Here is a 16831-nt window from a genome sequence, read left to right on the forward strand (position 1 = left end):
TTACCTAAATGCAACCCAACCCACTCTGTCCTTGTGAACCCAGCTGAGAGTCTCTCTGCAATGTATGCCGAGGCAAAATGCACTCATGAACCCGCTTCAAGTGCTGTGTCCACATAGGGGCCCATCTAAGTCTGGACAGCAGTTTCATTCACTTGATTTCCTTGTGTGAACTTTTAGGTGGCATCAAATGGTTACAAATTTCATTTAGAAGCTCTCAGAGCAACATCACCCACAAACAGGGGCATCCAGAGGGTGTCACCATCTTGGAGGAATCATTTTCTCATCCTGACTCTGCCCTGCACATTCTCCATGCCAGTGGCAAACAATTTTGGTGAACACTTATTCCTCTGCTTTATGACTTGCCCGGGGTTGATAATCAGAGGACAACTCAAAGCAGTCTCTGCTGTTGCACTTATCAAGGAATCACATATGATCCTAACACTGCCAGACAATAGTCTATATAGCTACATTTTATTTGGTCTAATCAAAAATCCTTTTTTTTAAACAGCCAAACAATAAAGGAATTGAGAACCTGCCTTCTCTGCATCTTTCACTCAACCAGACAACTCTAAAAATATAGAGCTTGTCAAAGTTGGAATGTCCCTTTCACATCCATTCACCTCACTCAATGCATGAGTGGCTCATTCTTCTGAAGATTTTGTGGGTTGATAGCTATTCGTGGACTCTCCATCACTCTTTTTGGTCTTAACAGCATCTATTATTTTATTTTCATGCATTTATGATGCTCTCCTCTTTCAGATACAATAAGAATCAATTCCTCAATGACATCGAAAGTGTGTCATCTCCAGCATGGACCTCCTTGTGCCCATCTGGTATGTTTCAGCTGCTCCTCCTACCTCCATTTTCTTTTGGAACATTTCCACTTCCTCGTGTAGAGCACAGGAATTTTAATACTAGGGTTCAAATGTGACAATTCAATTGTTAACAAAGAAAATAGCTACTTATAGAAAGTACAGGTCTTCATCACTTTTCACCTGTTTTTCTTTTAATTACATCTTGAAAACAGCTGATTTGATATCCTATCATTTAAGAAGATAAAGAGATGATATGGATTAATTAGGCCTCACACCAAGGTTTTTTGTAAGCTCATTTGCACTGCATTGCTACTTTTCTGTAAGGTAATACTCATCCCAACTTTGCACCATTTTTCTGTACAGTTTTGCAAAAAATATATGGTTGGCTGACATGTGTCTCAACTTAGCAAGAACAAGTGATTTCTGGCCAAAGTAGTTTCTTTAAAAAAACAAACAAACAATGCTTTTTATTGATGTCTTTTGTCTTATGTCAATTATACCTGTCCTGCTCCCCTGCCCCCAACCTTGTGACAAAGAAAAACAATTGAGCAAAAGCACCCATTACAGAAATCTTGTTTGACACTCACTATACACAAAGTTCTGTCCTAGAAATCCTCCCATCTCACTGCCATGAAGAAAGGGTATGTTTCATGATCTCTTCTCTGAGACTTTTATTAGTTTTACTATTGCTAAGGCAGTTTCTAGACCCTTCTGACACTTTATGGGGTAATTGCTTCACATCAGTTAAACTTCCAAAGGAAGAGCAGTATGGGGTAGAACATGGAGTCCTGGGCTCAGGGTTAGCAATACCTGGGTTAGAATCCCACCTCCGATACTTGGGAGCTATGTGACCCTGGGCAAGTCCCCTAACCTCTCTGTTCTTCATCTATAACATGACAATTTGAGACTCAATCTCTAAAGTCTCTCCCAGAGCTCGATCAATGATCCTAAGAAATGGTAATGTTCCTTAACGTCAGCTGCTTTATCCTTTTCCCATTTTCAGCAACTAGAACACGAAAAGCTGTTTTAGATGCATACTATCTTCCCATCTTGTTCTCTTCTAATTTGGCTTGATTTTTCCTCTACAAATTGACTACCTAAATGAAAACAGCTTCTTGTTCAACACATATGTTGGTACATAGTTATTTCCTCGGTAGAAAAAGCCATTTTCATTTTTTAAAAAATGTTCAGCATTCACCTGACGCCCCACTCTCTTCTTGAAGAAGGTGCTCAGATACACAGGTACGAGGTTATTGCTTATGAGCCTTTGGTCTCTCCTGTCTCTTGTTTTCAATGTATTTTTAACCACACTCTCCTATATCCACCTTTACAGTGAAGTCTCTTAAGTGTCTGAATGGAGTTTATGTTGGTTTAATTTGGAGAATCCTAGCCAGTTCTTTTGTAGAATTTCTCAATCACCTCATCTTCTGCTACAGATGTTGGTGCACAAGCTACAATCCTCTTCATGATAGTTTTTTTGCTCATGCTCATCACGAGCACTGTAAGGCAAAATTAACAAAGGTCCCATGAAATACTGTCTTTTGTTGTGCCAGGACACAAATGAAAAGCATTGCACTGCTTCTTTTTTATTTACTTTCTAAGCATGAGTTGGGAAACGTTCTTCCATTTAGTGGCAACTTCCATTCATCCTCTCATTTACTCTACAGAAGAATGTCCATACTGTTGTGATCCACATCTTCGACTCGGGCAAGAATTTCACATTTAACATCTCCCTGATTATATCACGATTTGTAGATGCTCTAAAATTCTGTGGTTTTTAGCATTCTCTGCCACTTTTCCCACTACTCTGCCTTCGCGACTTGATCACAAGGCTGTGCCTACTGGAAATTAACTTCTCCATTTATAGCTAGGAAGGTTATCAGAGCAAGTCACAAGGATAGGCCTTTCCAATATGGTAGAACTTGCCAAGACTTACAGTAAGGTAACAGAGTTTCCAAAAATCCAGTCACGTCCATGTCAAAAGGAGATATCAAAGCAGAGCTTTAATGTTAAAAAAAAAAATTTTAAGCAATAGAAGGGTCTTTCATTAATATTATAAAAATACTTAAAGCCATGAGTTAATATTATATACGATACAGAAATACTAACAACAACAATTATAGGAGCTAGCACTTAGATAATACTTTTAAGGAATACAAAGCACTTTACATATGTTATCTCATTCAGTCCTCACAACAGCCCCAGAAGTTAGGTGCTGCTATTCTTATTCCCATTTTAAAGATGAGAAAACAGAGGCTGAGAACAGTTAAGTGGTTTGCCCAGGATCACACACCTAAGAGTCATAGCTAATAAAACAGGGACGTCTGCCATTACTAGTCCTATTTGAAATACGCAATAGAAGGAGGCAGGCTGATGCTGTGGAAAGAGAATTGCCTCTGGAGCCCGAGGACCTGGGTCCAAATCTTGTCATTAAAGCTACCTGCATGGCCTTGGGCAAGGTCATTTGACCTCCAGGAGCCTCAGTTTCCTCATCTGAAAAAAATGAGGCAAAGTGATCTTATTATACACATTTCCCCAAACAAGTGAAAAGCAGTGGAAAAAGACTCAGGCGCTTAAAAAAAATATTTATAACTTTTTTTTGTAGCAAAGCACTGGAAACGTAGTGGGTACAGAGCACGTGGAGAATGGCTGAACCAATTACAGTAAAGAAGTGTAGCCAAATACGACAGCTTTGGAGAAACCAGCAAAGACTTGTACATATAAAGGCGCAGTGAAGTGAGCAGAACCAGGGACAATTCACACAATGGCCCCAACAACAAAAAGGAAAAGGACCTCAGAACTCAGGCCAATACACAGGGAAGGCCAACCATGTCACAGGCCTCCCACCTCTTGGCACAGAAGTGGGGGTGAAATGTGCAGAAGGAGAAAGACATTTTCATTGTAGATACAAAGGATGGCTTCTCTTGAATGAGCCCTTTGAGTGGGTAATGATCGTGATCCACGAAGAGGAGAAAAAGAGCAAAGGGAACATTTGAAAACGCAGACAAGAAGGAAGTTCAGAAGACTCCCAAACAGGAAGGGCAGTTTTGTATTACTGTGTTAAATTTAACATGCATTTTTAAAGTGACAGGAGATCAGTGCAATATGCAGCCCTCTCTTCTGTTCTTTGTACCCTAACATGTCTGTTACGTGGTGTCTGTTACTTTTCTCATAAAAACTAAGTAAGATGAGCAGACTGGACTAGATCACCCCCAAAGGCCCCTTGGCTCAAGATCTACAATCCTTTGAAAGGAACAAGCCTTGGTGATGACAAGTTAAGATGTTTCTGTGTGCAGTGCCATGATTCTAGATCTTGGAAATCTATGATAATCAGCCATTAAAAAACACTTCAGTAAAGTAGCCAAATACAAGACCTAAAACATTTGCACTGTAATATGCAGCCATCAGGAATGAGAGATAAACTTAAAAAATCGTCAGAGGCATCAATGAGATAGTGGCTTATAAACTACAGGAGAACTGTACAAAGGCAATTTCAAAATGATTTTCACATAAATGAAGAAAGAATTAAATAAATGCTCGTGATTATTAACTCCACTCATGATTAGGTTAAAGAATTATGATTACAAAGATGTTTTCTAAGCTAATTTAGATTTAACACAATATCAGCAAAAGGGCCAATCCCATGGAATCATGTCATCATAACCAATTTGATACGGAAAAGTAGATTGCAAGAATATCAAGAAGTGTCTGAAAACGAAAACCAGAAGGAGGACATTTGCCCAGTATGATCTCAGAACATGCCACTTAAGCCATCGTTATAAAAAGTGCCTAATTCTCTAAGAGCAGAAAAAGAGACTAGTAGAATAAAGTGGAGAATCCAGAAATACAAGTCAGTGTGTATGAGGTTAGTGGTTAACAAAACCAGAGGTGAAAAATTTCAGGAAAGGAACTACCATTCAATAAAAACAGCTATCAAAATTGAAGAGCAACACAGTGAAAAATGGGTGTTGAAGGATAACTTACAACATGCACCACAATAAATTCTCACTGAATCAAAGATCTACGTATTTAAAGACAAAAGGAATAATAAATATGCCTCAACTTTAAAGATCAACATCATTTTGACAAAACAAATGGAAGAAACTGCAATATGGATCTGACAGTACAAAAGTAAAAGAATTTGCAAAACAAAGATATATTTTGCAAAAGTGAATGAAAACAGATTGGGAAAAATATTTGCAAAGAACATATCAGATATAAATGAAAAAGATGTTCTACAACTGTAAGATACACAGACTCCAATGACACGTTCATCAAAGAAGGTGAATAGATGGTTTTCAAAGAAAGAAACACAAATTGTTTGTGAATAACCCCATGAAAAGATGCTCAAACTCTCTAACAGAACTGCAACTAAAGAGGGGAAGCTAGGTGGTGCACTGACTAGAGCTCTGGCCTTGGAGTCAGGAAGACCTGAGTTCAAATACCACCTCAGACACTTACCACTTACTAGCTGTGTGACCCTGGGCAAGTCACTTAACCCCAATTGCCTCACAAAAAAGCAAAAAATAAAATAAAATAAAATAGAAAAGCCACTAAGTACAACCTCAGGACATTACCTTACACCCACCAAAGGCAGAAAAATATCTACAAAGTAATGAAATTCAAGGTTAGAAGGTTTACAGGGAGAAAGCCCCTCTTCATATACACTCTGTTTGAGTGACACACCACAAAATTAATAGCTTTTGAACTCGGGCATTCTATTGCTAGAATTTTATCCTAAAGATATCATAAAAAGCAAAAAAAGGTTTATCTTTACAAAAATGTTGTGCTTTATTCATATATAACTTTATTTTTACTGCTGCTTGCTGTCTTATATAACACTCTTTTCTAAACAGACTATCCTCTCTGCCCCCACAAGTCATTCATCATAAGAAATATTTTCTTTTTTTTTGTTCATTTGTTTTTTGCTAGGTAGTGGGGGTAAGTGACTTGCCCAGGGTCATACAGCTAGTAAGTGTCAAGTGTCTGAGGTTGGATTTGAACTCAGGCCCTCCTGACTCCAGGGCCAGTGCTCTATCCACTGTACCATCCAGCTGCCCCATAAGAAAGATTTTCAAAGAAAAAGAAACAAAAAGTTCACTAATCCTAGCCAACACACTGACTCTGCGGACATTACACCACACTCCACATCCAGACCCCACCCCCTTCCTTGCCCACTGCCTGGAGAGAAGGAAAGTCTCCTTCATGTACAATAAGAAAAAACTAGAAATCATGGCTGTGTCCCACACTAGCAAACAGGTGAGTAAAGGATAGTGAGTAAAACAATGGGATGTTACAGTACTACAAAAACGATCAAAAGAACCTATTTGTAGAAAAACATTGATAGCAGTTCTTTTTGTGGTGGCCAAGAATTGAAAATTGAGGGGATGCCCATCAACTGGGGAATGGCTGAGGCAAGGTGTGGTACATGATTGTGATGGAATACTATTGTGCTATAAGAAATGACAAGCAGGATGATTTCAGAAAAAACTAGAAAGATTTATATGAACTGACGCTAAGTGAAGTAAGCAGAACCAGGAGAATGTTCTACACAGTAACATGGTACGATGAAGAACAGTGAATGACTAGGCTATTTTCAGCAATACAATAATCCAAGACAATCCCAAAGGACTTGTGATGAAAAATGCTACCTGCCTCCAGAGAAAGAATTGATGTATCGAAATACAGACCGAAGCGTATGGTTTTTCACTTTATATTTTTTTTGTTCAGGTTTTCTTGCATAAAATGACTGCTATGGAAATGTTTCACATGGCTGCATATGTATAACCTGTATTAGACTGCTTACCATCTCACAGAGGAGGGAGGAGAGGAAGGGATAGAATTTAGAACTCAAAACTTTAAAAAAAATGTTAAAAAATCATTTTTACATGTAATTGGGGAAAAATATTATTTAAAATATTTTTTTTAATTTTAGACAATAACAAAAGAAAAAAGAAAAGAAAGGGGCTACACTATGGGGGGTGGGGGGGGAGATCAACAGAAAAATGTAAGTGTAAAAGATCTGGGTATTCAGTGTTGTGAAACAAATCAGTGGACCCAACAACTCTGAGGAAAAGAAGCCCCCAGCAGGAGAGAACTCTGGAGGAATTCTGCCAGACATCTAAAGTCAACATAGATTCTATTTGTTAATAAGTTGAGTTCTACTTTGTTAAATGCCAAAAAATTAATGTAAGATTTTATTCCTTATTTCGTAGTTTTTCAAAATTCATTGGTCTTTGTAAATCACTACAAAGATAATGAATTTTCTTTAAGTTCTGCCTTTTCAAAAGATACATACAGACTCAAAATTTAAACAAAATCTTTAGATTCTGGTTCCCAAGGTAAAACCTGAACCCTTTTAACAACGATAGCGCCATTCACTCACGGTGCTTGTGTCCGCGTAGTGTACTCCTTGAATTCACTGTCGTGTATGGTAAAGTAGGGTCTGAAATCACTGTAGTACTTGAGTGGTGAAATACAGCTGTGGACAAGAAAGAAAGCTCATAAAACAAAATTCACAGCTGACTAAAGTAACTGCTCAACAGTTATACACAGAGACAAATGAATATATTACGTGCTTTAAAGCATTAGTTTTCAAGACACGGAGAAAAATAAAAAGAAGATACTAACCTAACAAGGGCCAACACAGTTTCTGAAGATTCAGATGGGGACGGAGCCATGACAACAAGGGGTTCTCCTAATAATACCAGCTCCCAAAGCATCTGGCTGTGCAGGAACACAGGACAGAAACACCTGGAATTACAACAGAAAATGCCCTGAGCGATAAGCATAACAAAGGATGAAACAACCTAAGGAGGACAGAAAAACACGCCCTGATATACACACACAACAGACAGAAAACAAACAAATGCAAGAAAGAACAGGCCTGGCAGGTGGTGGCATCCCCCACAAGGTAGCATCTGAGCTGGGTCTTGAAGATGAAGAGGAGTCATAGGACACAGAGGCTTGGTTAAGGAGGGAGGACATTCTAGGAATGGAGGGACAGCCCCTACAGAGCACAGAGATGGTCTGAGTCGCGTGTGGAGAACAGAGGGCAGGCCAGATTAAAGGGAGTCAGAGAGGACGAGAAAGTTGGAAAAGCAGGTAGGAAGGGCTTTCAAAGCGAAACATCAGCATCTACGTTCCTCCATGGAGTTTACAGAGAATGGCAGGGAGGCACACAGTCAGATTTCTGCATAAGAAGACCATGTGGGCTGTCATGGGGATGACAGGATGGAATGGGGAGACAAATTACGAGGGTGTTGCTATGACCTATCAACAAAAGGACATGGGGGAATGAATTAAAGTAGCAGCTATGTGCACTAAGAGGAGAGGCTAGGATGAGAGCTGTTACAGAGACAGAAACGGCAAGGTCGTGAGTAGTCGAGGAGGCCACAAAGGCACGGACCTACGAGCTAGAAGAGTGACAGTGCTTTGGCAGGACAAGAGAAGGCAGGAAGGAGCTTAAAAGGGTGGGAGAGAGATGACACGGTCTCCTTGTGACATGCAAGCAGAAGGCATCCTTGCGACATCCAGCAAGGAATGTCCAAGGGCAGCTACCGATGGGGGGCTCAAGTTTCTTCATAACCAGCATGAGGCTTTTTGCTGTTCTCATTTTGAGAAGAAAGGGTTAATTATATTCCAGAAAATTCACAGAGATGACGCAAAGACATAAAATCATGATTCTCGTATGACCTCCCTCATCTAGTCACCCACAGCGTCAAAAGGACCGTCAGACAAAGACAAAATGAAGAGGTCAGACACAAATCTACTGACAAGACATGGCAGCTTTTTTTTGATTTAGAGAAAAACTTCAGACATCAGCATGGATGTTACTCTTTCCCTCTATGTTAGAATGTTATCTCACTATATTGACAACCAGTCAATCAACAAGCATTTCCTCAGCACTTAACAGATGACAGAATGTGGGTTAAATAAATTCTGTTTTTCTTTCTTTGGTCTGGACCTGTGATTTCCTGTGCCTGGTATGCAAAGAAGCTTAGATTTGCCTATGACCATGACAGGTTAGGTGACCTGCCGATAGTCACACAACTGTTTTGTGTCAAAAGGCAGGATAAAAATCTGTTCTTCCTGACTCCCAGACCTGGCCCTCTGTGCCAGTAAAGGAATATAAAGCAGAGGCTTGATTATCCTATACAGCAGATTTAATCTTTTATTAATACTTCCCAAATTCAGCATAGCAATTAAATCCAAATATTTATTAGTTGTTGCCCATGCCTGGAATTCACTTCCATCTCAGAGAATCTGAAGCTCCCTTCACAGCTTGGTGTGAGAGCCAGACGTCTCATTCAGGAAAATCCTCGCCCGCCCATCCACTTCCAGAAATTTGCTTTGTATATTGTTTGTATCTACTTCTTTGTGGCTGTGGTAGTCTGTGAGGTCCTGGAGGGGCAGGCATTGTTTTTCTCTATCTGCATCCCCAACGGCTCACACAATGCCCCACATGCAGCAGGTGCTTCACAAGGGCTTCTTGTGTGGAGCTCTGGGCTAGGCCCTGCAGGACACAAGATGGATGGCTAACACACAATCCCTACCTCCATGCACCTGACAGTCTAGAACAGAGATTAAACCAACATATAAGTACATAAGAAATGAGAAAAAATTTTCCCAGAGAGATCTTTACCAATTTTGAGACGGGATGGGGAAGGGGCAAAGGAAAGGTGGACATTCAACAGGCCAAGATGGAAGGAGAGAGCACCTAGCCACAAACAGGGGGATTCAAGGGGTCCCAGGTTTCTATTCTTCTTACAATTACAGGTGCCAGTATTACCAGACTATGTCAATCAGAGGAAAAGTTAATATTATGTCTTTCATGTGGTTGTATGTTTCAGGAAAAGATCACTAGGTAATTTTTTTCTTATTACAATAAAATTCAGATTTTGGAAATTAAGTTTGACCCTGAACATATAATTCTCCTAGATTTCTTTATTGGTTAATAAAAGAACTGAAACCCCTGTGTGCTTGAGCTACAGGAGACTGCTGAGAGTCCACCACAAGAGGGAGCACTGTCTGGACCACAGGGTCCTTCCTGCGTGGCGGGGACCCAGACCATGAGGGATCCCGGCCAAGAGAGAAGCTGCCCATTTCTAGATTCATGGCGCTTGAACAATGTGGACACTTGTCAGGATGCCGCTAACCCTGCACTGTTTGGCCAAAGAATTTGGGTAACCCTCATTCTTTCTGTAATCCCTCCTCCTACAGCTCAGTATCTTTTATGCTGATATATTATTTATCTATGAATATTAGTATGAATGACCACTTCTCCAACCTTACAAGAAAAAAGAAAACATATTAAGCTTTGAAGGACTTGGTCAATCAGGGAAGGGACACCAGAGCAGCGATGAGGTATCCCATCACCAGTGGCCTGAAAGATAAAAGGAGCTACAGGCCATGAGCGTCCAGGGGCTGGCCATGGGTAGGGAGAGGCAGGACCTCCCAGAGAACTCCTATTCACGTGACTTTTGAAAAATGAGGAATTCTTCTGGCAGCAAGTTACATCTCACTTTCTCAAGGTCTGAAGAGGCAAGATCATAGATACCTTTACTTAAACAAGTCTTAAAACAGAGCAGAATTTCCACAGGACTGAAGATATTCAATTGTAGTAGCTCATAAGGACGAAACGCAAAATGTGGGCAGCACGGAGGTACTGCGTTCATGAGATGAAATTCCAACCTGCAGATGAAGCTGACCTTTGTGAATTTTAAGGGTGCAAACCAAGAAAACTGCTGAAGTTATAAACCAAAGTGTAACATTAATTTCAACCCAAGCCAACTAAGGAAAAAAATGCCTCCTAGTCAGTAATTTAAAGTACCTGAAAACCTTTCATCATTTTCCTCTTCTCAATTCCCACTGCCCCATTCCCACCTCTATGGGTAGGGGAGGGAAATGGCCAACTCCCAAGTAGAAAACTAATAAAATCTACTAACATTAATGAAGGAACAATAAGGCTAGAGGTAAAAATTACTACAACAAATTAGCTTTAAATTTTCACCTGAAAAGATCCACTTCATGAATAGTAGGTAAAACCATAGAGATCTGTGAGTCTGTCTAAAAGAGAGAAAGAGGAAAAAAATCACAAAAATCGAAGATGCCCAATGTTACCAGCCTTGATGAGAAGACCAATATGATACACTGAGAGAGAAAACGGGTTTTTATACTTTGGAAGGAGACGTACATCTCCAGCTTTAATGAACACAAAGTGCTAAGCTGGTTGATGCAAATAAAGGTGAAAATAAGCTATTTCATTTCCTCCATTTCTACACAAATAATCCAGCAGACATTCAGGACACTACAGAATGGTGGGTGGATAAATAAATTCAGATGCTAAAAGTGAAAAATTCACCTCTACCCACAAGTGGGTGTGCTCCCAAGGAATAACTGAAATCAGCTAATCCAACCCACTGAATCCTTCTGACCAAATTTCCTAAATGAGAAACCAGCTGGCCCTGTTCCATGAGATGCAGGGAAGTGCTTTATGCAGAACTGGTCTTTGCTGAAGTATTCACCCCGGCCGCCAAGTACTAAACACATTTCTGACTCCTCCAATATCCACCCAACAAAAAAGTCAAGGAATTTCAAGCAGTTGATCATTGATATGTTTCAATAACATACACCAAACACTGTCTAAACACAAGTCTCTGCTATTCCAAAATGATCAACTGATACCCTCAGCACACTAGATAAACAATGGCAACAAGTCTGTAGGAGTCCACCCACAGGGTCCCCCCTTCCCACCTCCCCCCCCAGCCCTCAGCACCATCTACCTGCTGGGTTAACTGGGCTATCTGGGTTGTTCCAGGCTTGTCATGGCACGTCGGAATGCGCACCTTAGGAAGAAAACAGAAGACGTTAACTTTTCCCTACAACATGGCTCATCTGTGCATTTTGTAACTATAACAACTTGCCAAAGAAATTAAACTAAAAAATTATAAAATCTCCACTCTACTAAGACTAGTTTAATAGCATTTTTCATTATGCCAAAATTTTGGGGAAGCCAAGATACTCATTTCTATATTAAGAAGAGACTTCAGGGATATGTATGTTCAGTCATAGCATCCCAGTCAACTCCAGCACACACAAATTAACATTTTTAATAACAAATACCATGAAACTGGCTGGGAAGCAAACAGAATATAAATAGAGAAATGACCACCAACATATTATTTAATGCTGATTAATCCAATGTTCTTCTCAACATCCACACGTCCCTACACAGCCTCTCCAAACTGGCTAATAAGCTTTGGGACAAACTGTCAGAAGAAATGAGAAAACTTTCAAGCGTTCACATCTCTATCAAAGCTTTAACTTACAATTCTTAATTCTATTCTTTACAAGTTTCACAATGGACAGCAATGCACATGCAGTGAACGTTCAGAAATGAAGCCATCCGAAAAGATGCCTTTTACCATCAGATACTTTCAAAGTCTTACTGTTATATCAACACAAATAATAGGGTTTTTTTCCTTCATAATATACTTGTGAATAAAGAAAAGCCAGAAAACTAGAAGCATTGATACAAAAACAATTTTGTGTGAGACAAATGCTTAAATTCACTTAAGATAAAATTAATTGGAAGAAGTCAGCAATATCCTTAACAACGAACATGCTATGGACAGCAGAAAGGAGACAAAGCTATGCCTGTTTGTTGATGACTTGATGGCTTACATAGAAAATCCTAGGGAATCAGCAAAGAAATTAACTGAAACAATAGCAAAATAAATACACAAAAATCAGTATTTCTATACAGCAATAACAAAATGCAGAAGGACAACAATAGATAGGTAAGTCCCATCCCTGGGTTTAAAATTTATAAAATATCTAAGAATTAATCTGCCAAAGTATACTCAATATTTGTTTCAATATAACTTCAAAGTACTCCTTAAAAACCAACCAAACAAACAAACACACTTAAAGAGCGAGCGGGATATTGCATGTTCGTGGATGGGCTGATACTCAGTATGCTAGAATGGCCATCCTATCTGAGTTATTTTACAGACTTAGTCCTATGACCATCAAATTACGAAAGGAATACTTCACAGATTTAGACAAAATAATTACAAAGTTCATTTGAAGACACACAAGATCTAGAAAAGTGAAGGAAACAATGGAAAAAGACAGTAACAAAGGGGGAACAGCATTTCTAGGTGTCAAACCACACTATAAACCAGACCTGCACAACTTGGCAGTAGGTAGGGGCCGAAATTAAAACTTCTTCAGGCCACGGACAGGTTAGAGCACAGACAAACCGATGATGGTTAGTTGCTACGGATCAGGTGACAAACAAGAGAGAGAGCACAGGGGCAACCCTATATTTTCCGAGGACCACCTGGCCCACGAGCCATATGTTGTACAGGCCTGCTATGAACCTATAATTTTCAAAACCTTTTAATATTGGTTTAAAAACAGAAAAGCAGATCAACGGAATAGACTAATTTAGAAGAATGAGAAATAACTGAACTCAATAATCAGTATTTAATGAGGTGCAAAACACAAATTTCTTAGGAAATAACTTATCTGACAAGAATATCTGGGAAAATGAAAATCAATATGGCAGAAATGAGGTGTAGCCCAACATATTAAACTAAAAAACAAAGTAGAAGCAATTATGCAACCTGAATATTAAATACTATTAAAAATTAGAAGAGAAGCTGATCATATACCTTTCAGAGCTACTGTTGCGGGGGAAGGGGTGAATTCTTACCCAAACCAGGAAGAAAGAGTAACAAAAGATAAAACAGATAACTGCAATTACATGAAACTGAAAAGATTTTGCATGAACAAAATTAATGCAACCATAAGAGGGGGAAGCTGTTAACAAGGGGAAAAACACTTCTTATAAATATCTCTTTTAGGGTTCTGCTATCTCAGATACAGACAATGGTACTATATATATAAGACCAAAAGGTATTTTCTGAATCACGAATCTGAGACAATTTGATGCAAATGAAAACAACATGGAGGTTTCACTTTGTACCCAATAGACTGGTAGAGATGACAACATGTGGCAATGGACAATGCTGGAGGGGCTGAAGAAGGTCAGAAACCACAATTCATTGTTGCTAGAGATATCCATTGATAAATTCCTTCCAGAGAGCAATTTAGAATTATGCAAAGAAAGGACCCAGACCCAGAGATTCAACTACTAGGCATATAGCCCAAGGAGGTTACTTTCTGTAGAAGTTCAGAACTGGAATGAAAGAAGATGCCCACACCAGCCCTGAAGTGAGGAGAACCTGAGTTCAAATCTGGCCTCAGATCAAACACTTGACACTTACTAGCTGTGTGAGCCTGAGGAAGTCACTTAACCCCAATTGCCTAAAAAGTAAAAAAAAAAAGAAGAAGAAGAAGATGCCCATCAGCTGGTGAATGACTAAACAGACTGTGCCCCATGAAGGTAATGAAGTATTCCTGTGCTATGAAAAAAAAAAATAATGGATACAGAGAAGCATGGGAGAACACAGGAAGTGGTGGAAAATTCAGTCCACAGAACCAGGAAGACAACATACAAAACTGCTCCAACACATAAATGGAAAGAATAGCAAAACTACCTAGTGTTTTGAGGGGGTGGGACAGTCACAGTGTGAAAGGCAGGGGACATGAAAACAAGAGAGACAATAACAATTTGTGTTAAAAACCAAAGAATATGCTTTGAATGGCACTAATGTGTTTTCAATAGTTTTCCTAATTCCACTTAGCATTTCCAGTCCATTCTCAGAGATTCCTCTGGTGGGAAAGTCCGTTTTCTGCAGGTATCAGACTGCCACAGGCATGAAGGTTTGTAAAGATGCAGGTAAAACCCTTGACATTCCTCAGGCAGAGGGGGGAAAACAGGGATGAGCTTGGCAATAAAGAAATTATGAACAAATTACCTTTAAAACCACCCCCATAATGGGCAAGTGTAACATCTTCCCTGGTACTGGAGCAGGCCAACGATCAACATCATTACAAGCTAAAAAACAGAATGAAATACCTCATTTGTATGAGTGGTACAATTAAAAAAATTTAAACACATACTTTACAAACAAAATTAGAACAAAACAACTAACAAGAAGTTAGCTAAATATCCATACTAGCATACTTCAGTTCTTCAGGACATTTGTTTAATTTACTTCAAACTAGAGAAAAACACCTAGGGCTACAGCAACTATGTGGCTTAGTGGATAGAGCCAAGAAGACCTCAGTTCAAATCCTGCTTCAGAAACTAACTTATATGACCCTAGGCAAGTCCATCAGTCTCTGACCCTCAGTCTCCTCAGCTATAAAACTGAGATAAAAAGAGCACCTGTACATCCCAAGGTTGTTGTAAGGATCAAAGGAGATAACACTATATAAGTGCTTATTAGTAGTATTTATTGATATTAATATCATTATTGCAAAAGACATAAAGGTAAAAATGGTTAAGGGGGGAGGCGAAAAATGTCTTCCTTTTGATTCACATACGTAGTTTACTCTCTTGGGATGGAAACAGGTTCCCAAATTTTTAAAAAGCAGTGAATAAAATGTTTTAATGAATGTTAAGTGACTTCTCCCTTTGTTTTACTGTAGCTAAAATTGTCTTAAGGAGCCATATGAAACAAAGCTGGCGGTGAACCCCACCTGACATCATCACAAGTTCAGTCACAACAGGGGTGAAAAGACATCACAGGAAGCAATTAATTAATTCCATAGGAACAAGGATATAAACGGGTGATCGTCAACAGTGGAGTGGAGCAGATCCTACAATTTTATGCCAGAATAGATTTATCAGACATTAAGGATCTACTGAACAACTGTGGTGGTAAGAGCAATGTCTGGTGTGAGGACCGCCGACAAAGAGAACTAAGTATAAGGGTGTCTGTTAATCCACTGTCAACAATTCAACATTCACATTGTCTTCATAAAAAACTCCATGCATTTTACTCTGATTTATTTTTTAAACTGGAGACGTGGCCTAATACTTCAAAACATTTATAAGGCTACTAGAAGTTTAATTCTCCCTTCTCCCCTTTAATTCATAGCTTTAAAATCTTCACTGACTGATTTTCAGAAGGTTTCATTTTTCATTAAAATTTTCAGTTAAATGTCTTTTAACCCATCACAAGGGTCACATCAATGTTCTACTCACCTGCTTCCAAATAAGGTTCACTCTTTTCAAAATATTCAGGTGCTATTTGCTTAAGCACCGTGTGAAAAAAATGTGTATATGGCAGCTTGCTGATCAAAACCAAGGACTGGAAAACAAAGAACATGGCATCAGAAAAAGCTGAACAATCTCATTTTTGCTTCACCTTCCTACACTCATAGTTGCTGGAAAGCCTTACTGTTAAATGGATGCAGATTCTGGCCTGAAAGGAGCCGTCTGTAAGAGGCCATTATTAATAAAATGAAAATGGCCACCAAACGCTCCTCCTAGGCTTACCACAGATTGGCTGCCTAATTAGAAGCAAAAATCTGTGAAGCAGTTAGAGCCTGACGCTGTTTAAGGAAATGAGGGATGCTCTTGCCCACACGTGCGAGGAAGCACTGGGATTCTCTAAAGAACCACAAGAAAAAAGTAAGTACAAACAACCCTCACAACACGCTGCCAGTGGCAAAGGCCTTAGACTGTCACCGAGCAGCCGGAGCAGCAGGATGAGCTCCTGGTGTCTTTAATTCGGATTTGGCTGGGCCCAAAAACGCTCTTCTTGAAAACTGCCTTCCTCTCTGGCGTCTCCCCACGGCCCCAAGAGCAGGAGGAGCTGGGCAACCTGGACAGGTGCAGGCTCCACAGACACAGAAAGCATGAGCCACCCCTGTCAGCAAAGTTTTAACAGAAGCCCATTTTTATCGGGGCTTTTGTTTATTTGCTTTTAAAAGGAAAGGGGGAAAGCACCCCAGACTATAACCCACAGAGTGGTAAACATGCATGGTCAGAAGAGAGGCAGCATGGCAATGAACACCACGCTGTCCCGGGTTCAAGCCCTGCCTTAGCACATCCTGGATGTGTGGCTGTGGGCAAGTCACCTCCTCTCTCATCC

General features: G+C 39.7%; 1 protein-coding gene across 2 annotated transcripts in view; it reads right to left on the reverse strand.

Annotated features, from left to right (window-relative positions):
* DENND6A (DENN domain containing 6A) overlaps window positions 1–16831 on the reverse strand; it is a 66578-nt gene that overhangs the window by 19468 nt on the left and 30279 nt on the right. For both annotated transcript variants that reach the window (XM_020969077.2, XM_020969078.2), the window contains exons 6-11: window positions 15940–16045; window positions 14705–14784; window positions 11600–11662; window positions 10828–10883; window positions 7446–7568; window positions 7201–7296 (exon numbers count right to left, since the gene is read on the reverse strand). In XM_020969077.2, the coding sequence (XP_020824736.1) occupies window positions 7201–7296; window positions 7446–7568; window positions 10828–10883; window positions 11600–11662; window positions 14705–14784; window positions 15940–16045 (524 nt within the window). The remainder of the gene's footprint in view (window positions 1–7200; window positions 7297–7445; window positions 7569–10827; window positions 10884–11599; window positions 11663–14704; window positions 14785–15939; window positions 16046–16831) is intronic.

Source organism: Phascolarctos cinereus, unplaced genomic scaffold (genome assembly GCF_003287225.1).
Source record: "Phascolarctos cinereus isolate Bilbo 61053 unplaced genomic scaffold, phaCin_HiC Scaffold_4;HRSCAF=312, whole genome shotgun sequence".
NCBI classification, from domain to species: Eukaryota; Metazoa; Chordata; class Mammalia; order Diprotodontia; family Phascolarctidae; genus Phascolarctos; species Phascolarctos cinereus.